The sequence below is a fragment of the Symphodus melops genome (assembly GCF_947650265.1).
Source record: "Symphodus melops genome assembly, chromosome: 17".
Taxonomy (NCBI): Eukaryota; Metazoa; Chordata; class Actinopteri; order Labriformes; family Labridae; genus Symphodus; species Symphodus melops.
In genome coordinates this window covers 267,380-290,407 of record NC_136707.1, presented here as the reverse complement: position 1 = coordinate 290,407, position 23,028 = coordinate 267,380, and the positions used below count along the sequence as shown (strand labels likewise).

At 48.9% G+C, this 23,028-nt stretch overlaps 3 protein-coding genes across 3 annotated transcripts; 1 reads left to right on the top strand and 2 right to left on the bottom strand.

The window, feature by feature from the left end:
- Positions 1 to 655: 655 nt before the first annotated feature.
- On the top strand, positions 656 to 4,312 carry LOC306838671 (chromobox protein homolog 1-like). The gene is made up of 4 exons (XM_079366987.1): positions 656 to 790; positions 1,377 to 1,548; positions 1,652 to 1,746; positions 2,039 to 4,312. Exons 2-4 carry the CDS (start codon positions 1,438 to 1,440, stop codon positions 2,187 to 2,189), a joined length of 357 nt encoding a protein of 118 aa, XP_079223113.1. The 5' UTR covers positions 656 to 790; positions 1,377 to 1,437; the 3' UTR covers positions 2,190 to 4,312.
- Positions 4,313 to 4,867: 555 nt separating this feature from the next.
- On the bottom strand, positions 4,868 to 17,400 carry LOC306838647 (endoplasmic reticulum membrane sensor NFE2L1-like). The gene is made up of 9 exons (XM_079366953.1): positions 17,274 to 17,400; positions 15,407 to 15,909; positions 15,128 to 15,286; positions 10,163 to 10,351; positions 9,153 to 9,224; positions 8,542 to 8,649; positions 8,360 to 8,453; positions 7,591 to 8,160; positions 4,868 to 7,503 (listed from the first exon to the last, which is right to left on the bottom strand). Exons 2-9 carry the CDS (start codon positions 15,686 to 15,688, stop codon positions 6,521 to 6,523), a joined length of 2,457 nt encoding a protein of 818 aa, XP_079223079.1. The 5' UTR covers positions 15,689 to 15,909; positions 17,274 to 17,400; the 3' UTR covers positions 4,868 to 6,520.
- A 3,330-nt stretch (positions 17,401 to 20,730) lies between these two features.
- On the bottom strand, positions 20,731 to 22,469 carry praf2 (PRA1 domain family, member 2). Its single transcript, XM_079366990.1, has 3 exons — positions 22,257 to 22,469; positions 21,159 to 21,376; positions 20,731 to 20,882 (listed from the first exon to the last, which is right to left on the bottom strand). Exons 1-3 carry the CDS (start codon positions 22,433 to 22,435, stop codon positions 20,743 to 20,745), a joined length of 537 nt encoding a protein of 178 aa, XP_079223116.1. The 5' UTR covers positions 22,436 to 22,469; the 3' UTR covers positions 20,731 to 20,742.
- Between the last annotated feature and the right edge of the window lie 559 nt (positions 22,470 to 23,028).

Sequence of the window (23,028 nt, the reverse complement as noted above, 5' to 3'; positions counted from 1 at the left end):
ACGTCAAAACAATCAATCAATAAAGAAAACAGACTATGAATGTAAGGGGGGGGGGTGCGGGTCGGGGAGTCTTGAATGTTTTTTGGGAGTTCCAGAGAGAAGGAGGAGACCCCCAGGAGAGATAGTTTGTCCTGCAGGGGGGGACAGGAGGTTTGCAGACCTGAGGGTCGGGTCGGGGAGCCAGGTCGACAGCAGAGCTCTGAAATTGTTTTAAAAAGATTAAATATAAAGTAGATGGAGACACCGTGATGTCACACAGACGCGTCTCGTGCAGCTCGTGGTAAGAGCGTCCTCGCTCTGTGCCCCGTTTGTGTTCGTCAGACGGCGTGCAGCCTGTCACACTGGGTGTGTTTCTGGAGCGTGCACGCAGACATGAGCGTGTGCACACGCGTCACACGATGTTCGCTTGCTTCCCTTCCTTGCGTGGCGTTGACATCAGCGTTTCGCAGGTTACCGTGTTGTGTGTGTGTTTCTGATCTGGTCGTCTTTGTCCACCAGAGGCTCCCTCAGCAGACGTCAAGCTGGCGACCGTCGCAGGAAAGAAGGCCAAGAAGGTCGAGGAGGAGGAGCCGCCGCAGCCCGCAGCTCCCGAAGTTGAACCGGACGCCGCTGCAGCAACAGCGGCAGCGACGCCACCGCCGCCTGCGGATCCAGCCGCCGTCGCAGCAGATCCAGCACCGGCTGCAGCCGAGGAGGAGGAAGAGGAGGAGTATGTGGTGGAGAAGGTTCTGGACCGCCGAATAGTGAAGGGGAAGGTGGAGTTCCTGCTGAAATGGAAAGGCTTCTCAGAGTGAGTGACGGTTTAACGCCACGTGTTCAATAACCTCTAAATCTTTATTTACAAAAACAATCACATCGAACGTTCACTCTAATCTGGGACGTTTACATCCGTCGTAAATTAGTGATCAATTGATTCAAAGGTGTCGACGTTCACGTCTGATAAATGAATCTCAATAACGAGCTGAGCGTCTTTAGATCAGGTAAATATGACGCGACCTGTTCCCCTCGTTTAAATACATCCTGTCAGAACATGATCCGGACTTTAGTCAATCGTTTCCATTCACAGTAATTATTCTTCCTCGTTCTGTGACCTGTGAGCACGTGCAGTAACGGACGCTCGCTGCCTCGGTGAAATATTTACCACTCTGTGCGAACAGTGGTATCTGGTGCTTTTATTTTGAAGGGGAACAAACTGAACTCTAAACGAGTCGGCGGGCTTAAAAAAAAGTCAAGCTGAACATTTCAGTCGCAGATGTTGAAGTTATTTCTGCTCCCAGCGCCGCGTCGAGCCGCCGTGTTCCTCGCCGTCACAAGCAGGGACAGAGCTGCGAGCTGATTGGCCGATCACAAGCTTTAAGTCTTTGTTCGCTCATCAGGGAGGACAACACGTGGGAGCCTGCGGAGAACCTGGACTGCCCGGACCTCATCGCGGAGTACATGACGAAACACAGAGAGAAGGAGGAGAAGAAGAAGGAGGGCAAGCGGAAAGCTAGCAGCGACGCCGCCAGAGACTCCGAGGAGCGAGTGAGCAAGAAGAAGAAGGAGGAGGTGAGCGAGCGAGGGAGGGAGAGAGAGAGAGAGGCTAAAGTCTGAGCACGAGAACAGGTGACATGAAAGGAGGTCATGACGTGTTCTTCCTCCGTCTCTCCAGGGCGAGAAGGCTCGAGGGTTCGGCAGAGGTCTGCAGCCGGAGAGGATCATCGGAGCGACGGACTCCAGCGGAGAGCTGATGTTCCTCATGAAGTGGTGGGTTTCTTTTCTCAGCAACGCAGGAAGTGGGAGGAGTCTGAGTCGAGTGACCTCAACAGTTTTAAAATGTGATAATTTATTGATCCTGAAGGAAACTCAAGACCTCCAGTCGCAGCAATAAAACCACCTCTGTCCCTTCAGGATATAATAATAAACCTGAAACAGTATTTAGAAGTCCCACCTGTATGATTAAAAGGATAAAAGGAAGAGTAAAGAAATAATGTGCTTATTGTTTAACCCTTCTCTCTCTCTCTCTCGCTCACTCGCTCCCTCCCTTTGAACGTAACAGGAAGAACTCCGACGAGGCCGACCTCGTCCCGGCGAAGGAGGCCAACGTGAAATGTCCCCAGGTGGTGATCTCGTTCTACGAGGAGCGCCTCACCTGGCACTCCTACCCCACCGAGGAGGAGGAGAAGAAGGAGGAGGAGAAAAAGGACTAGACGAGCGAGGAGGAGGAGGAGGAGGAGGGCGCAGGGCAGGAACTCAACGACACGCCGGTGAACTGTTGTCCAGGTTTCTGTTTGTGGCAGCTGAAGGCGAGGCGCGCCGTCACACGGTCGGGATTGAACTGCCAGCGTAGCGGCGAGCGGGGAGACGAGGTTTGTTTTCCTGCCCTGTGCGGAGACGTCCCTCCGACGCGCTCCCACCTGATCTGGACTGAACATGTTTCTGTTTTGTTTTCTTAGCGGTTTGTCGACGACCTTATTTAGATGTTTTTCCTCCACCAACGACGTGTCGCCTGATGGAATTGGTGCCTTTTTGTTCCGGTAGTTTCCTTCCTTGGCGTCGCACGCCGAGCTCATAGAACTCGTTTCAGTCAGCTTACCATGAAAGTGTTTGTCTCGTACATCCGGCGACAGGCGCCTGGCGTTGGAAGCCCCCGGGGGAAACGACACAGGCTGTCGCTACCTCCCTGAACACGTGTGAATGTGAAACTGTGGCGTGACGGTTTGTCACGCGGCCTCCTGAGCGTTCCAGGCCGCTGCGTCGTGACGCGTCGCCGGGAACCAAAAAGAGGTGAAACGTCTCGTCATCGACGGCGTTCCCCGATTAAAACTCTCGAACGCCAAAAGACGACTTCTCGATTCACTCGGACGCGATCGTGTCGATAGCGAGGAGTTTACAGTGTTTGACCAGCGGACGTTTAAAAGCCCTGCAGACTCAGCCGCTCCCGCCGCTCTGACCTCACTTCCTGTTTAGTTTTTAAAAATAAAACCAAGTTTATATTGAACATCAGTTCTGGCTCGTTACGTTTCTCCGCACTAACGCCACTTCTCAAGGTCGGCGTGCATTTTAAGACGCCGGTCTTCTTTTCCGTCTGAATCCGTTTTTAATATTTCCTTCGAATATCGATTTTATGTTTTTATCGATGAACTGAGAAAAATCCTTTTTTTTAAAGAGCTTAAATGATAAACGCAGAAGTTGAGTTTGTATAATCATGTTTTCTCGCAGGACGCCGTCAGCTTCAGAACTGAAATCTAACAGGCTGGTCGGAGTCGTGCAGCGGCGGCGGCTGCTAACGTGTTAATACACACAGGATTTAATCCCCCACAATGCACTGCAGCACGCGATGGCTTGTTCCAGATGTTTGCAGCAGGAAGCTCAGTGACATGTTGACGCGTCCTGAAGTGAAACTCTGACACCACGAAGTCGCGGCGTGGAGAGTTACCCGGCGACGTATCGGCGAGCTGTGCGCTGCAGTTTGAACATTCACGCTCTCCGTGTGGCGGACACGGTGAACGGCCGCTCCGCTTTCCAGATTCACGCTCCGTCACAAAAACGCTTCTGCAGGAGATGATTTAAAAGTAAATCTTTATTTCTCACACACACACACACACACACACACACACACACACACACACACACACACACACACACACACACACACACACACACACACACACACACACACACACACACACACACACACACGTACGTTAGCGTGCAGCGGCCGGGCAGCACTCAGCACGCCGGTGACTCGTTTTGGTTTCTGAATGAACAAACGTTTTAAATTCAGCGTGACCTGACGTTTCTTCGCTGCGTGCCGTGTTTGGCGTGCTGAGTGTTTCCCGGCGCTGCGTATTTCTAAGTATTCTGTATTCAAGGTCGAGTAGCGGCGCCCCGTGTTAGCAGACCCGGATCAGCTGATTTGAAAGCCCCAGAACTTGTTTCCTTTGGTTCGCCTTCGACTGTCAGAAAACTCGACATGAACGTGTTCTGCAGCTTCGTGTCGGGTCGGCTGTTACTTTTTTTGTCTTTTGCGGCGTCGTCGACCTTTCCTACTTCGACTCGCCGTCGAGTATTTTCCCGCACCATGAACTTCAGTATTCACATCCTTCTGACTGCCTTCTGTTTGAGCTCGCCGTGGACAGGAAGGGGTTAACGATGAGCTGCGCCGGGTCTGCCTGTTAGCGTTTCTATCTTCTCGTGTCTCAGACTTCTCTCTGTATTTAGCCGGTTAGCTCGTGTTGTCCTGTTGCATGTTTATCGGTTCGTCACTTTCATGGCTGATCTACTTTAAAATGTCTGTTTTGACAATAAAGGTTGTTTGTTTTCATAAAAATCAGCTCCAGCGTCTCAATCCGTCAACAGAAACCGAAACCCCGGTGTGTCCCTGCAGGGGGCGCTGGAGTCCCCGTGTGTCCCTGCAGGGGGCGCTGGAGTCCCCCGTGTGTCCCTGCAGGGGGCGCTGGAGTCCCCTTGTGTCCCTGCAGGGGGCGCTGGAGTCCCCCGTGTGTCCCTGCAGGAGTCCCCTTGTGTCTCTGCAGGGGGCGCTGGAGTCCCCCGTGTGTCCCTGCAGGGGGCGCTGGAGTCCCCCGTGTGTCCCTGCAGGGGGCGCTGGAGTCCCCCTTGTGTCCCTGCAGGGGGTGCTGGAGTCCCCCGTGTGTCCCTGCAGGGGGCGCTCTGTATTTCATGTTCTTTGCACTCCAGCTAACAGTCGTATTTAAAGAGCTGCCTTCAGCTCGTCTTCTGTATCTGACCCTCTGGTTCGTCACCTGGAGGAGAGCGCTCTCTCCACACTCAGACAGTTGGAGGTTGTTCGGCTGCGTTCACACAGACGCAGCGGTGTGTGGAAGGTCGACTCGCTGCTGTCAGAAGAAAATGAACTGAGACAGAATCGATCTTTATTCTTTTATTCAACAGAAAACAAAACCGTCACAGTCCTCGATCACCAGCCAGCACAGAGTGAGCGACACGCTGACCCTAACCGCACGCCGTCCCTAACCACACGCCGACCCTAACCACACGCCGACCCTAACCGCACGCCGACCCTAACCACACGCCGACCCTAACCACCCGCCGTCCCTAACCGCACGCCGACCCTAACCACACGCCGACCCTAACCGCACGCCGTCCCTAACTTTAAACCTTTAAACACACAGAAACCTGAAGATGACAGAAATATCCCGCCTCCTGTTAGGGGTCACTGAGAGCTGCTCTGCACGCCATCAGCTCCTCTACACTCCGCCTCACACGCTAACCACGAACACTACGTTTTGAGAAAATGTTTGAATCCTCAGTTTCCCGCCTTAAATATATATATATTTTTTATCCATCAACTAAAAGTAAATTGATTCATATTCTGATTATTTGACATCTTTTTACTTTTCAGATTTTATCAGATTTCTTCACAATGACACAAATCTGATTGAACTGACTGATTGACCTGATCCGATCTGTCCATATTGACCTGGTCTGCTCCACGTTGGTTTCTATGGTAACGGGTTACACCCAGGAAACACAACAGCAACATGGATGACAGAAGTGATGACAGAAGTGACCACAGTTCACTCCCAGCTCGTCAGATCTTGTTGTTAATGTCGATGGTGTCGTGTTGAGCGTGACGACGTTCAGACTGATCTGAAGGAATCAGATTTGAAACCTCGTTTGTGGTTTAAATCAGATTTTTGGAAAAATCTCATCGTTGCTTTTTGTTTTCAGACTGACGGAAAAAAACAAACCACATAATCTGGATGAGCGAACAATCAGATTTGGAGATGCAGTGTGAACAAGGCGTACATGTCAGAGCTGTGATTGGCTGGTGACCAGTCCCGGGTGTAACCCCGCCTCTCGCCCAGTGACCGCTCCCCGACCCAGAACAGGAAGAAGAAAACACATGACACAGACATGTTTAAGGTCAAACGAAACAACTTTCAGGTCACAATAAAAAAAAAAAAAACTCAAAACGGTAAAAAAAAAAGGCACGTTGTGTAAATCATCTCTAACCATCAAACCTGTCGACACATCCGTCACGGGAGCTGCTGGTTAGAGGTCAAATATAAATCCAATAAATCCCTGAAACAAAGTTTCAGTGTCGGTGGTCAGAACGCTTTCACGTTTAGTCGCCATGAACCTGAAGTCCTGCTGCGTCCCGACCGGGTCAAGAACTCTGGATTCAGTCTCCTCTCGAGTCCTCGAAGCGTCTTCATCAGCTCGGAGCAGGAATCCAGCGTGACGCCATCTGCTCGCCGTTTTAAAGCTTCAGAGGCAGCGGGTCCAAAACGAAGCAAAACCTGGTCCCGTGTTTTCCCCTCGCCCGGTCTGAAGTCCTTTTCCAGTGTTGAACTTTTCACCATGTAGACGACTATAAACCACCTTGTCACTCAAACACCTGACCTTTGACCTGACCTTCAAATATGGCCGTCCGTCGAGGTCTTTAGAGTTCACGACCCCTCTCATGGTCCTTCATTCGCCACAGCTGAAGTATTTTGTGCGTTTCATCCTGTGAAGCGTCTCTGACCTTTCCCCACATTTCCAAAGGTCCGTCTCGTCACTTCTTCTTGTCCTTTTGTTTCTTACCGGGCTTCGTCAGAGGACGCGTCGCCCCCTGGCGTGCGGACACTGTGACGCTGCCGTTGGACTCAAACTGGAGGAGGTACTCCATGGCGTCCAGCGGCCTCCCCTCCTCGTCCCTCAGCCTGGAGAAAACGTCGTCGTACAAAACGCCCAGTTGGCGCCTCATGTCGTGCAGACTCCTCAGCGCTTCCTGCTTCTCGCGGAGCAGCCGTGAACGGTAGCGCCTCAGACCTGAAACGTCGTCCTTCAGATCCAGCAGGACGTCCATCTTCCTCTTCCGGCAGTTCTGGGCGGCGATCTTGTTCTTGCCGCGGCGTCTGATGTCTCTGACGAGGGCGAGCTGCGCCTCGCTCAGTTTGTGTTTGGCCAGCAGGTCGTTGAACTCCTCCACGGGCAGATTCACAATCAACTCGGTCGAGAAAGGAACTTTCAGGGATCGTGCACGCCGCTCATCCCGGCTCCAGGTTTTGGCGTCAGGCGTGTGTCTGGAGGAGGAGCTGGCGTAAGGCTTGGCGTTGTCGTGGCGAGGGATAGATTTGGAGTGTTTTGAAGTCATCTTTCCTGGAGGTGGCGTTTGGGGAGTGGAGCAGGGCTGGTTGTACGTGTGGTCGTGGCCGATGTGCTCCAACCAGGGGAAACCGTTAAACATCTTGTGATGGCTGAACGAGAACGGATCCTTAACATCTGCAGGGTAGCCGCCTCCCACTGCGCCAAGCTCCTCCTCCAGCTCCTCCTGCTTTATGGTCACCTCAACCTCCATGTCCGAGCTGAACGAGCCTTCTTCAACCTCTCTGTCCTCGTACTCGGAGAACGCACTTCCCACTGCTGACACACACGAGGAGGACGAGGAGGAGGACGAGGAGGAATACGAAGAGGCCTCGGACGCAGAGGGAGACGCAGGACTGTGGCTGAAGTCCAGAGAAAGACCAGAGTCTGAATCGGCTTCTTCCTCGTCACCTGGAAGGAAACAAGGAAAGGAAACTCAACAGCTGGGCTTTTAAAACGAGAGGTTTGGACCCGGGTCCGTTAGCGTCTGTTTATTACCTTGATCTGTTCGTGGTTGATCTGCGTTCGGCGTGCCCACGCCGGTGAGGTCATCATCTTCCCCGGTTTCCTCTTTGACCGTTTCACGTTCCAGGTAGCCCTCCTCCTCCAGCCTCGCCGCCATCTCCGGACTGAACCCTTCCTCCAGAGCCAGATCCAGCAAGCGGATCTCCTCCAAGATGGAAGCGTCCTCCAACAGGTCTGCGAGTGGGCTGAGGAGACCGTCTTCATCCTCGACTCCGCCCTCTTCGTCAAACAGAAAGTCGGAGGACGGCGATGCCCCGAGGCCTCGGCGGCGATCAGTGTGCACGCTCGACCCGCCCTCCACATCCACCAGATCTCGTGTCAGCAGATTTAAGCTTCGGGTGTTTTCTTCTTCGTTTAATCCCAGACCAAAAACGTCTGACGGAAACCCTCCGAGCAGGTCGGTGTGGCGTGGAGGATCCAGCGAGGGAGTCACGTGAGAAATGTCCCACGTTCCTCTTGTGTTGACGGCTGGAGTCTGTGCGTCCAACTCCGCGCTGGGGGTGAGGGACTCGTGGTCGGCGTGGTTCACACGCCCCGTAGAACCTGGAGACACAGAAAGAGGCGAACGTAATGAAACGCTGAACCGTAAACCATCTCTACATCGAAATCAGGTGGGAAATGGCGTGCGGTAAAGGAGAGGACTAACGCCTCTGTACATCGGGCGCCACGCACCAACCACGTTCCACTTCATGTCGGTTTGTCATGTGACATAAACGGACTCTGAGCTTCGGAGGTGAATTACCGTGTTGCAGGGCGGCTTCACAGCCGACACCCGGGTCCGCCCCCGTCGGACTCGGATCCAGATCAAACGAAGTCGCCATGTCGACGTCTGCGGCCTGCAGGGGGCAGAATGACCACAGATTAGATCATCTGTTCGTTTCACGGTAAGACGGTTCTGCTGAACTCGTCCGTCCCCCCGCTCACCTCAGGCTCCATCAGAGCCAGCAGGTCCTGCCAGTGCAGCTCCAGGTCCACGTGGGGGTCTCCAGCAGGGGGCTCTGTGGGCAGGTCTCCCCTTCGACGGCCAACATCCTGTAAGCAGGTGTGAGAGAAACACACGGTGAGTGTCCCTGAAGGTGTCACATGAGGACAGAAGACAGGAGAGGAGAGAGGAGAGGACAGAAGAGAGGAGAGGACAGAGGAGAGGACAGAAGAGAAGAGAGGAGAGGACAGAGGAGAGAAGAGAGGAGAGGACAGAGAAGAGGGGAGGACAGAAGAGAGGAGAGGACAGAAGAGAGGAGAGGACAGAAGAGAGGACAGGAGAGGACAGAGGAGTGGACAGAAGAGAAGAGAGGACAGAAGAGAAGAGAGGACAGAGGAGTGGACAGAAGAGGAGAGGACAGAAGAGAGGAGATGACAGAGGAGAGGAGAGGAGAGGAGAGGACAGAGGAGAGGAGAGGACAGAAGAGAGGAGAGGACAGAAGAGAAGAGAGGACAGAAGAGAGGAGAGGACAGAAGAGAAGAGAGGAGAGGACAGAAGAGAAGAGAGGAGAGGACAGAAGAGAAGAGAGGAGAGGACAGAAGAGAGGACGTACTTCTTCTTCTTGTTGTGTGAAAGGAAACGTTTCCTCCAACAGCCTCAAACACTCCTGCAGGGAGACCGACGCCTGAAACCACAGAAGAAGAAACTTCAGAGGACAAGAAGATATTCTCCTCCCACGAGTGAGCGTCCAATCAGTGAGTGATATTTGATAAGGGGGCGTGACTTCAGGGATCAGAGAGTCCAGGTTGGAGGTTCGGCTCCGGATGATCGGACCTTTAAAGAACTCGTCTGGATGAGTTTTATATTCTATGACGCCGTATTTTACAGAACCTTAATTTAGATTCTGCACATGAACAGGAACCGTCATCTGTGCTGGTTTTATGATAAAAGGTTAAAGCATGAGAAGTCATGCAGTCAGTGGACCCGACCCACCCGGGTGTGACCGGCGCCGCGGCGTGCAGCTGTTTAACTGCGTCACCAACACTCCGCTGTGCTGAGCCGGCAGCTGTCCAAGCATCAGGCTCCGATTCCAAGCGTGACCGAGGCGGCGAGCGATGCACGCCACACGGTCAAGTTTACACTCAATCGGGGGGGCGTGGCCTAGCTGGGGGGGGGGGGGCGGACTAGTGCAGAGGTGAGCTGAAGATCCTGTCCAGGTGTGTGAAGGTGTTCGGGTGTGTGTGGTTTGGTTTTAAAGACACAGCAGCTGCAGAGTCGGTCGAAGCTCTTTTTTAAAACGTGTCCTCGTGCAGGTCCGAGTCTGGACCCGCCCACCTGACGGCAGAAAGGAAGCGGGCTGATATCTACATCCTCCCGACGCAGAGGGGATTTTCCCCCTTCGTTCGAGTGAAGATCTGATAATGACGGAGACGCTTTCAGCTTTTTAACTCGCAGCACGAGCTGCTTCCTTCAAAGATCACAAATGTTGACGCATTCTTTCGCAACGTTCAGGAGGTTTTTCAGATTTTTATTCTGGACCGGAGCTCGACGGGCTGACGACACTCGAATATCCAGAAAGAGTTTTAGTTTCTACACAGGAGAAAACAAGAGCTGCAGGTTTACCTGGTCGTCTTCATTCTGGGTTAGCTCTCTGCTGTTAGCACTTCTGTAGGATCGTCGTGGTCCTTCTCCTCCCTCTGACCTCCTGTAGTGCCCCACCTCCTCCTCCTCCTCCTCCTCCTCCTCCTCCTCCTCCTCCTCCCCTCGGTCATCCAGGTCACCAGCCCGATGGAGAGCCTGACGTCTTTCTTCCTGTGAGAAGGATATGAGGATGTGAGGTTATGAATCAACACATGACAGGGCTTTTCTCCTCAGCAGCTGATGAGAGAGGAAATGTTGGGAGGCGAGACAGTGGAGGACGGATTCGAACCAACAACCACTGCAAGAAGGACTGCAGCCTCTTCTCCTCACTGAAGGAAATCTTTACTGGCATAATTTACCGTTCAAAGATTCTCAAATAGTTGCAGTTTTTTAGATTTCTATCTCACATGAGCAATCTGTAACTCCCCCTAGTGTTTAAAATGAGTACTGCAGTCAAAACTCCAATCACCACAGAGAGCTGTCTCCCCCCCTCCTCTCACACAGGTCAGCATGTGGTGGACACTGTAGCTTCAGTGTTTAGCCAGCTCTGCATGTGGTGGACACTGTAGCTTCAGTGTTTAGCCAGCTCTGCATGTGGTGGACACTGTAGCTTCAGTGTTTAGCCAGCTCTGCATGTGGTGGACACTGTAGCTTCAGTGTTTAGCCAGCTCTGCATGTGGTGGACACTGTAGCTTCAGTGTTTAGCCTGCTCTGCATGTGGAGGACACTGTAGCTTCAGTGTTTAGCCAGCTCAGCATGTGGTGGACACTGTAGCTTCAGTGTTTAGCCAGCTCTGCATGTGGTGGACACTGTAGCTTCAGTGTTTAGCCTGCTCTGCATGTGGAGGACACTGTAGCTTCAGTGTTTAGCCAGCTCTGTATGTGGTGGACACTGTAGCTTCAGTGTTTAGCCAGCTCTGCATGTGGTGGACACTGTAGCTTCAGTGTTTAGCCAGCTCTGCATGGGTCTGTAAAGCTTTCTGCGTTCTAACCTCTCTCCATGTTTCATCTCCAACATTGATCCTAGTTTGAGCAGCTTTCTGCTGCTGGAGCTTATTAGAAACATGCAGAGGCTTTTTAGCTCGGGTACAATCACTTCTATCTGAAGCAGTTCCACTGCCCGCTTCCATCGCTGCAACACCTGTTCACCTGATAACTGCTCTCATATCTGGCAAACCCAGGGGTGTCCAAAACGGCTGTGTGTGTGTGTGTGTGTGTGTGTGTGTGTGTGTGTGTGTGTGTGTTTAGAGTTAACCAAACTAAACTAATAAAGAGGTTTCATATAAAGTATAATACTGTTCTGTGTGACTCTAGCAGCCTGTATGTTCAGAACATAAAGGCGCCCCTCAGACAGCCGAGCTCAGAATAACTTTAACCTTCCGCTGTCCAGACTGGGGGGCTTACAGATGAACTCAGGGACCCCCAGCAGCTGGTCAATGATCACACATATGTGGGGGTCTTAACATGTGGGACAAGCGTGTGCAGACAGAACTCATGTTAATAGCTTTGAGCTTTCGACTCAGACGAAATGATTGTGGCATTTACATTTCCTCTGAATAGTCTTCTGGATTAAATGGATTTAAACTCAAAAGTCCTCACTCAGCCAGACATCTGGAGCAGGTGATTGGCTGGGAAACTGTTCTCTGCAGAGGGAACCACAATCCTAGTCCAAGTTTGGTTCTCACAGACTCAGATTAGCTGAACAAAATCTCCAAAAAGCCAACAGCACAAACACGACCCAGAGTTCAAAGGTCAGGGACTGAATAAGCTGAGGGGACACCTAGCAGGCAGCTAGCAGCTCCCACCTGTCACTCAAAGAGGCCACGCCCCCTGATTCTACATCCCTCTAAGGCTTAATATAATGTAAAGAGGTGAGTTGTAGAAATATTCAGCCTGAACAGCTGAAGAGAGAAATGAACTCTAGAGACTCAAACTGTAAACATGTATATTTTTACATAGAGCTCTATGGAGACTGACTCACTGCAGGAGACAGACTCTAGTGGACACTGGAGGAACTGCAGCCTGCACTTTTAAGGCTCGTCTTCTAACTGTTCATTTTATCGATGTCATTGTAACTTTGGTAAGGTGATTTATTTTGAAAGTTTTAGGGTTTACGGCGTGGTAATGTAGATCTGATTATTTTAAAGGTTTACATTAAACAGTGCGAGTCCAACAACACACATGAGATATACAGGTGCCACATAGATGTCTTTATGTTCCTATGATGCTTCTGAATCAGAGAGCACCTCTCTCTATATAAGCACATGTTTACTTGCCTCTGCTTCTTTGTGTTTGTATTTATATGCATGTGTTTGTCTGACTGCAGTAAACAGGAGAGATTGCAAAACTGAGGGATGTAAAATGTGTCACAGCGCAACATGCTGCTGATCGAGTTTCAAAACAAGCCAGTCGGTCACAAGGCCAGGGAGCTAATCAAGTGTTTACTGCCTGTGTGTGTGTGTGTGTGTGTGTGTGTGCGTGTGTGTGTGTGACAGACTGTATTTATGCACATTTGATTTGATAATTGAAGAGAATTAAAAAACAAAAGCTCTCATATTGACAAGAGGGAAAAGATCATTTTAAATCTGTTCAAAATCAGTTTGAAAAGGGTTCAAAAATATTTAACAAATCCCTTTAATTAAATCTGAATGAGATAACAGATTAATCCTCGGAGGTTACTAATGTTGTTCCCTGAGTTTAGAAAGTTCAGTCAACATCCTCTTATGAAACTGAAAACTAAAGCGGTCGTTGTTTCGCTGAAGCATCACACGGTGTCTTCTCTGCTTCTAATCAATGTGAACGTCTGTTTTAAACATCTGCAGATAATTCAGCAGAGAGAGAGAGAGAGAGACAGAGACAGAGAGAGAGAGAGAGAGAGAGAGAGAGAGAGAGAGAGAGAGAGAGAGAGAGAGAGAGAGAGAGAGAGAGAGAGAGAGAGAGAGAGACTGATGCATGTAAACACTGATACAGGATACGACTCTGCTACACTGAATGTGAGAACATGTACAGACTGGACGTGTAAGCCAATCGGTGTCCTGTTTACATGGTACAGGCTGTTTGCTGGCACCGGTCCCCGGGTCGCTCTGACTGTATGTAAGGTGTCTTCAGTCATCTTCTAAAACACACTAAACCACCTGAGAGAGTTCCTCATTAATAAACATTTAAATCCTGTTTGTCACTTTGTAAAGCAGGATTCTGTCTGCATGCAGACGTTAGTGACGGAGGTCAACACGCCTCGGTGCTCGGACCCATTCTTTTCACTTTAAGTGTTCTGAGGTAACAGAACCATAAAACAGTGTTATGCAGACGATACCCAAGAAAAGGCATCAGTGACGCTGATCTGTTCTCTCAGATTCTCTTTGAACAGAAGTTTTTGTTCTTGGACCAAAACACCTCAAACAGGCAGTCAGGCATTCCTCATCGTTAGGAATCAAGATAAATAGATTTATGCAGCAACGTCCACTTCAGGCAGGCTCGTGGTACCCAGAGTACCAGGCTTAGACAAAGCTTATAGTTTATAGGCTCCTGGTACACTGAGCGTCATCAACTGTTGTGATTCCTGCTTCAGTGTGTAGAGAACCTTTCTGATAAAGTGTGTGAGCCTCGGGGCCAACGTCCTCCTGTGCACCATCACTTTCAGTTCCAACATGTCTGAATCTGCCGTGAAGGAGACCACAGGTTTCATAAGAGCCGACGCCTGTCAGTCCACCAGCTAACACTTGTGCTTCACTGTGTGTGTGTGTGTGTGTGTGTGTGTGTGTGTGTGTGTGTGTGTGTTATAGGGCCGAGCTTGACCGGGCCTGTTGGGAGCGTTTCCATGAATAAACTCGAAGAGGAGCGAGGAGCATGCAGACAACATGAACTCATAACAGGTCCTCTGGCAGGGAGAAGCAGCACGTGTGTTCAGTTTAAATAGCTCACAGACATGCTGCTAACTGTTTGGAAAACTATTCAGATTATATTTCTGAATGTCAACCAGTAACAACTGAGAATCCCACTGTGACATCACAAGGGGAGCATATTAGAAACGGAGCATTTGTCTCTGAGCTGTCAGACGTCTGCAGATCACAAACAAACTGGATGGATTTATATTTGCATGTGGGTCAGTAGAGTCTCAGGTTACTAAATGTTCACTGTATAAGTTGATTTTTCATAATATGTCCCCTTTAAAATAAATCACTTTTGAAGGGGACATTATGAAAAACTTTTTTTTCAACATCCGTTTGTGTATGTGGAGAAAATAAAAGCCAGTTCTGGTTGAAGTTGTGCTCATGTGAGAACAGAACGGCTCTTCCCTTCCTAAAGGTTTATTTTTAGTCCATTTCAGCTCCTCCGGCTCGATTGCTTCATTTTCTAGGCGAGGTTATATGTGGCGAGCTTTGGTTTCCTGGTGACTCATCTGACTCTGACTCATTATATCACATGACATAACCCACAGTTTTGGTACAGTTGAAAACAGTCAAAGCAGCACTGTCAACATCACTTTCTATAATTCATCTAAAAATACAATTCAAGCACTTCCTGTTTGTCAGCAGGTAGCGGAGGTCTCTCCTCCTCTTGTTACATGTTCTGGTTTGAAATCAGACTTCTTAGTTAGACAGCTGACTTCAGTGAAACCAGCCCACGAAATGCTCAAACTAAGAAGTTATTACGTGTACTGATGCAGATTTAAATATCGTCTCTCTGCACTGACTCGCTCTACGTTCAGTCTGAAAACACCTGCAGGTTAAATGTTACCTGACATGTTAATAACTTCCTTTGACGAGATAAGAACAGGGACAAACTGGTTTGTTTGCATGTTGTTTTGCAAGCTTTAACACGACGTCCTCACAGAGTTAAGACTCGGACAAAGGTCAGCAGATATCACTGACGTGAACCATGAAGGAACACGGCTCATCCTGCAGCTGTGCGGCCTAACCCTAAAACACAAACCAGGTGACAGACGTACCTCCTCCTCTTCCTCCTCTTCTTCCTCCTGCAGGGCTGTGACTCCAGGTCTTAGATCTACAGGTGGAGCAAGCCGGTCTCTGGGCTGGTCCGGGACACCCACAGGTAGAGGATCTGACTCTCGCTGGACGAGCCAGGTCTCCAGCTCAGCTTGAGGAACCTGTGAAGACAACATGCCTCTTACATATTTTGTGCATTGTTTACGTATTTCTTCCTGAAACATCTCTCCGGCGTTCTTGTCCAACCTGAACGTGATCGTACACACAGATGTTATTGTTACCTGCAGTCTGTCCAGAGAGCGCACGAAGCCCAGCAGCCTCCGAGTCGTGAAGAACCCGTCCAGGTCCACGCTCTTTGGGTGGAGGTCCTGGGCGTCCTCGAGGCGGTTCCTCAGGTTGTGGAACTGCGTCTGTGTCAGCGCGGCGGTCGGGCCCAGGATCCTCTCGTGCAGGGAGGGGGGCAGGTAGGGTTCCAGTCCCACGTCCACCATCACCCCACACAGGCTGAGCAGGATGGCCATCTGGATCAGACCCTCTGTGAAGTACTTCTTCAGGTACAGCATCGTTGATCTCTCTGTGGCGTGAGAGGGGCTCAAAAGAATCCCCCCCCCCTCTTCTGGGACCAAAGGTTCCTCACACGTTATTCTCTGCTCAGGGATCAGGTCTTCTTGAAGGAGGTCTTCTTCCTTCAGGGATGAATTAGATTGTAGTCCACACACTAAAACTGTCTCTGTTTTCTTTCAGGCGGGTCCGGATCAGGACGCTCTCTGGAGACCTGTTCTTCCTGTAAAGACAGGAGCAGCCTCTTCAGTGGACCAGTTACATCACAAGTGCAGGATTTAGTTTTTACAAACATGATTAGTGCAGTTTATCGAACCCTGTAACGATGTGTGTTAAAGGCTGCACCGAGCCTCGCTATCTATGCTACATCCAGCAGCTTCATGTCATGTGACCATGCAGTTCTGCTGCAGCTCGAGTTTCCAGAGATAATGAAGTGATAACAATGACGGCTGTTCACTTATCGTCACGTATCTCAGACCTGCAGGGAGAGCAGGCCGTTTGACAGTTTGAGCGTGGAGATAAGGAGCACAGGCGCAGTGGAGCCGCCCGCTAACAACCCTCTGAGAATCTTTGACCTAGTTCTGGAACAGTCTAGGAAGGGCTGCTGGGTAACCACCTGCCTCCCTGCAGCCACATGATGTAATGACAGAGTTTACCAAAAAGCCCCTCAGAGTCTCCGCCCACTCGGGTTTGTTTTGATGCTTTGGTAACCTGTTCACAGGAGCAGCAGGGGAACGGATGACTGTACAGGAACCTCAAACGACTCAACACCACCTTAAAGACAAATACCGCCTTAAAGCCACAAGGACAATCACTGCACTGAGCTACACACGGACACTTACCCCCGTCCAGACTAACCTCGGACTCTGACCGGGGTTAAATCAGGGTCTCAGACTCACTTTACGTTGCTGCAGGAACAAGGAACTGTTTTCCATCTGAGCAGACACTGATATCATTTTCTTTTAAATTCTCTTCCTGGATAAAAAAAAAAAGGCTGTGTGTGTGTGTGTGTGTAAATGCCTTTGATGGTTTTAATAGTTTAATAAGCAGATAGTTTATTAAAGTTATCATTATTTTCTGTATCTTGACTGAACTGAAGTTGAATATTGATGTGCGTTACTTCTGGAGGTTATTAATACTTTGACTTCTTTTACTTTCATTTTCTCTGTTTTGTTCTTTGAATCTGATTTGAGTCTAAAACCTGAACCTTGCACTGATTTAAGAGTTAACATGAAGTTAAAGATCAATGTGTCCCACTAGATTATAATCTAATCATCTGTAAAGGCTCAATGTGTTCAGTTTTGTTATTATAGAAGTACGAGGCCGCGCGTGTGTGCGCGCGTGCATGAAGCTGGGGATCCGGAGCAACAGGTTGCACAATGTTTTCATTAGCAGTACACAGTGAACTCACATCTGTCACACTATATTATATTTAACCATGCAGACACACACCTCAATGAACTTATTCAGTAAACACTCACACAGGTGAAATTCAAACCTGTCAATCACGGAGCAGGTGTGGAGGCGCGCGCGCACAAACACTACGGTAACATCAGAGTGATTAGTGTGAATGTGAAAGAGTCTTACCGGAGTTTGTTGGTGAATGTTTTCGGTGTTTCTGTCGGTCCCTCTCTCTCTCTCTGACTGACACTACCGGCTTCTGTTTCTATTCTGCTCACACCGGGAGGGAGGAGCCTATTTAAAGACACGCGCCGTGATGACGTAACTTAACCCCGCCCTGGAAAGAAAAGCTGTTTGTGTGTGTGTGTGTGTGTGTGTGTGTGTGTGTGTGTGTGTGTGTGTGTGTGTGTGTGTGTGTGTGTGTGTGTGTGTGTGTGTGTGTGTGTGTGAGAGAGAGAGAGAGAGAGAGAGAATCTGTGTGAAGCAATATGAGCTCATGTGAGCTGTAAGAGATCAGACATATCTTTCACTGAGTTCAATCAGAAATAATCTAATTATTGAGATGGGATGTGCTGAGAGGGAACAACAACAACAACAACAACAACAACAGGAGGAGGAGGACGACTGTCACAAAGCTTTAGCAGATGTTTATACGGTGGCCCTGAAGGTCAACTGCACAAATACAAAAACCTTCATCAAAATAAAGTCAAAACAAAGAGCCCTTGCTTTTTAAGAGTCCACAGAGCCCAAAGTGTCTGAGTCTCCCTCAGTCTTCAGTCTGGGGTCTGGGACCATCAGAGGACCTGAGAGACCTGCTGGGACTGTAAAAGTCTTGTAAGGTTGGCCGGAGCCGGTCCATGCAGGGCTTTAACAGTAATCCTAAGTACTGAAGCCAGCGTAAAGAAACTTGGAGTAATGTGTGTCCCATGTTGACATCACAAACACTACACAGACCTTCATCGATAAAAAGCATTTTTGACAAGCTAGCTAAACTGTAGCTTAATAAGTTGTTTATTAAGCTAATATTTACAAGAGCAGTGAAAAACACGACTGGAGGCTGTAAGGAGGATTAGTGAGAGTTCCCGGTGTGATTACGTTTAATGTCTCCATGACAACCACTGTAGTCTGTAGTTAGCCACGTTAGCAACCGCCATTTTAAATTTGCGTAAAAACTTTAAAATTCACAGGTGGGGGTCTTAGCTAATGTAGTTTATCTCATCTAACAAAACGTCAACATCGCTTCAGCTTGTGTTAAACAGAACTTATTTCAGTCTAAACACAAACACATTCAAAATCCACATTTAGACTTTTAGAGTTAGGAACTATGGCGCTAAAATGCTAACTCACTTCCTGGTTTTAGGACTCCTTCCTGTGTCAGTCTATTTCAAACTTTGTCATAACTGTGCCAGGTGGCTATCAATTGGTAGAGTTGCTGTCTCTCCACCAGAAGGTTGAGGGTTCAATCCTCTAAGGAGAGGTGATTCAGAGCACTTCAAGGACTTACAGCAGCTTCATATCCGAGTAAAGAATCCACACACACGGCAGGTCAGCTGTTTATTTATAAAAACTTAAATACATTTGATGACCAGCAGACGGTCAAAGAGATGTGGCGTATACATGAAACAATATGTAAACATGAAGCTGAAGGCAACATTAAAACATTCAGAATGAACACGTGAAGGAGCAGGACGCTCCGGCTTTAAGGACGTTAACTGAATACGTTAGAAGGGAATATCAAGCTAACAGACACCACAAGAAATAAACATGTCCGCATCATGATTTGATCCTGCATGGCTCTGGTGAAACAGAAGCTGGTTGTCTTTTCATGAATCATCCTGGCATAACGAAGGCGTTTCCTTAATGGAATAAAACTTTAGATTAAAATGGAAAAATCTCAGATATGCAAATGTAAAAAAGAAAATACAGCAGGCAGAGGCCTGTTATTACAAATAAACACGTTTCCACGTTTTTATGTTCGCTTCAAAGGTCACATATCCTCGCTCCTCTTCATCATGTGTGTGAAGTGTGTTGTTGTAAATCCACTCTGATCCTGTATTTGATCATGTCTATAAACCCCTCTATTTCAGCCCTGCTCAGAACAGGCTGTTTCTGTGTCTGTATCTTTAAATATGTAAATGAGCTGTCTGGCCACGCCCCCTCTCTGGAAGGGCTCGGGTGTACTCGCTGCTTTCTGGCTCCAAGTCCTATTGTTTACGGTGAGAAGGCAGACTCAGAGGGCAGAACAAACACCTAGCTGTGGGAGTGTCACCCACCTGGGGGAGGGGCTACTGCCCTTTGTGATGTCATGAAGGGAAAAATCTCCAAACGGCCTGTTTGAGCACACATTTTCTGAAAAGTGAGCAGGCAGAAGACGGAGAGGATGGACTTTTCTCATCACTGGGGGTTTGTAGACAGACATGTTAGAGGAACATGGAGAAGAGGATTCTGGGTAATATGTGACCTTTATAAACATCATTATAAACCGCAGTGAACAACAAAGGCAGCTTTTAAGCATTAAATAGCTTTACACTTGTCAAAGACCTCATGCTGCTTTGCTTAATGTGAGAATCCTTCTCAGGGCACCAGTGGCCTAGTGGTTAGTGTGTGCAACCACTAGGCCACCCCTCCTTCTGCTCACTTCACCTCCTTCATTTGAGTCTTTAACTCAAAGCAACAACACAAAAATCCTGAACAATGGAATTCATTTGAAGTCCTGAAGTTATTTCAAGTTGCTTTAAAATCCCTGCGCTGCACTTCATCTTCTTTCACCTCCTTTGGCCCAGCGGACGTCAACAGGTCTCTGGTTAAATCTAACGCACTTCCTTTTTCCTCTCGAGTTTACGTGGTCAAAGTGCGTTAAAAGTTGTGTTGGTCGCTGACAGGCTCAGGACGTTATTCTGAGTGATTACAGAAAGAGGAACACAATCTGTTACTCTTCAAACTCACCACATTCATAAAAACACATTTAACCGAATCAATGAAGGAGTGTTTTTTACGTTAGCTTATTTTAAAGGCTGAACATGAACGTGTAAACATCGCTGCACTGATGAACACTTAAAGGACGCGATGCTAACACAGAAACGCCTCACGTCAAAGTCAAGACTAAATGTGCTTAAAGTGCAACTTTAGACAACTCAATCATTATTCGTGATGATGTCATCTCTCCTCTCTCATTGGACAACTGACACACTTTTTATACTGTTATCTTCATGTTTAACTTTATATCACATCAAACTGCTCATTGGTCCCTGACTCTTTTATTTTACTGCGTTTTCATGTTTTTACTCTTTTCATCCTGCAGAAACTCTCTGCTGCGTCCCGCGCTGGACATCACGCTGTCGTCCAAGCAGACAAGAGATTCATTTAGATCGTCCTGATTCAGAGAATCAACACAGAACTGGTGGTATCTTTGTGTGGTTTGGTCCATTATTTCCACCTCTGACTTGGCACTTTGAATTGTAACTGGTCTGATTCAGACTGTTTTCCTGAATCAGTATGACAAGCGGATGTTTTGGCGTGGAGGATCTCACATTTGCACTTTGGACAAATCTGTCCTCTTCTCCTTCCTTATACTTTCTTCTATCTATCACAGTACTTACTAGTACTTATCCCCCCCCCCCCTCCCCTGGACCCTCCCCCCTCCCCCGGACCCTCTCTACGACCCGGCCTCCTGTTCTTGTCCCAGAGCCTCTAACAGGAGTCCCATGGGCGTCCTCTTCAGCCCGATGCTCTCCAGTTTGTTCTCCAGTTTGTTCTTCAGGCTGCGCAGCCTGATCGACGCGTGGACCAGAACCGCTGAGAGGAGACGACAGAGACACGAGGAGGAGTTAAAAAACAAAGGTTAGCCAGCGATGAACAAATCGATCACAGATAGAAATGATCAAAAAATGAAAGAAGAAAAAATGCTTTCCAACTTTATAACAATCCAAATATTGTAAATAATAAATTCTGTCAACATGGAGCGCTTGTGTACGCTTCAATTTCGCTTCAGTGTGTGTGTGTGTGTGTGTGTGTGTGTGTGTGTGTGTGTGTGTGTGTGTGTGTGTGTGTGTGTGTGTGTGTGTGTCTCACTCAGAATCGGGAAGGCTATCCCGAACAGGAAGACAGCCACGCCTCCCAGCACCGATATGAAGAGGTAACTGCACAGAAGGATGGCCAGCACAGCGACGGTCGGGTGGTTTCTACGGAAACGGCGAATGGGAGCTTGATTCTCAGCAGCCCAGACGAAACCGAGGAACAACAGGGTGACCACGGTCGCTCCGACCAACAGCTGTAAGGGCTGGAAGTACCTGAGAGCCGGGAGGCCGTTAACCGGAAAAGACATGGAAGTGGAACCAATCACAAATGATTTTAATGACCAAGTCTTTTATGAATCAACGTCAGACGTTTCTTTTATTTACGACAAGTCAAGTAACAAACATGGAATCATCCGCCTCTGAAAGTAGTCCCATGCTAATGCTCTCTTCCTTCCTGTTTAAAGCCCTGACACACTAAGCACCACGTACGTACTCCACAGGCGTGAGACGAAACAACTGTGTGTCCGTTTGCAGATGTTCCCTTCATGACATCACAAAGGGCAGTAGCCCCTTTGTGATGTCATGATGAAATACAGGATCACACACATGATGAAGAGAAGCTCTGACACTGATTTCACCTGAAGAGGAGGAGGTGTGATGTTTAAAGCATGATGAATAGTCTATGCAATCTGCACATTCATATAAAAATACACATTTTATTCTCAACATTTTGAGTTGAGGACATGTCATGACAAATGCTAATAAAAGCATATATGTCTTTACGTTCTTTCCCTCGGTGTCTGACCCTCTCACACAGACGGAAGAATCCTGCAGCCGCTTTCAAACTCATGACTGCGTGCTGATTATCTGAACCCTGAAGGGAGTCTTTAATTCAGTCTGCAAACTGAGCATTAGAAGATGACTAATGACAGCTGACAGGAAAACACACAGACAACCCTGAAAATCAAAGTCCACTGTAAGAGAGAGAGAGAGAGAGAGAGAGAGAGAGAGAGAGCGAGAGAGAGAGAGAGAGAGAGAGAGCGAGAGAGAGAGAGAGAGAGAGAGAGAGAGAGAGCGAGAGAGAGAGAGAGAGAGAGAGAGGGAGAGGGAGAGAGGGGGGGGGGGGTGACCACGTCAGTAAACAGACTCTCACCCCACCAGCAGCAGCAGCAGGACCCCACTCAGGAAATAGTTACTCTGGTAGTACAACAGGTTGTTGATGATCCGGTTGTTCCAGCGGTCCAGGTCCCGCATGTCCGGCACCGCGAACCGGGCCGAGCTGAGGAGGAAGTCATCCAGGCTGCGGAGGGGAGGCGGCTGCACGCCGTCCATCTTTACACTGCGAGGAAAAAACTGGAGCTCCCAGAATGCAACTCGGGAAGGAAAAAGGGGGGACGAAAGGGGATGGGTCTCTCTGTTACTGAGGAGGCGCGTGCTTGAGCATCGAGAACGCGCATTCAGTCCTATAGCACTGACAGTTTATAACCCGAATTTGTTCGGATATTTCTCATATTGTGGAATAATGTTCAACAAAACATAAAGATTCACTTTATTTAGAAGAAAATAACTCAAGACATTTTGAGTTTATTCTGAACTACGTGATTATCACGTGGTAATGACGTCAGTATCACTGAACAGGTTAAAGATCCCACACGCTCTGTGAAAGCAGCTTTGCATTTTATCTATGTCGCTGCCTGAAAAGGTTGATTACAGCTCCTGTCTCTTTAAGGACTCCTTCCCTCAAGTGCCCACTTTTTTCTGATTGGCCAGTTTTTGAGGGCGGGGGGGGGGGGGGGGGGGGCGGCAGAACGCTGCAGGGCTGCCAGGGGAGTGCTGGTCTTTTGGTTAGGAGACGAGAGCCTATGACAGCACCTTTAGGGGCTGAAGTTGAGACTTGGAGCCGTGGGGGGGGGGGGGGGGGGGTG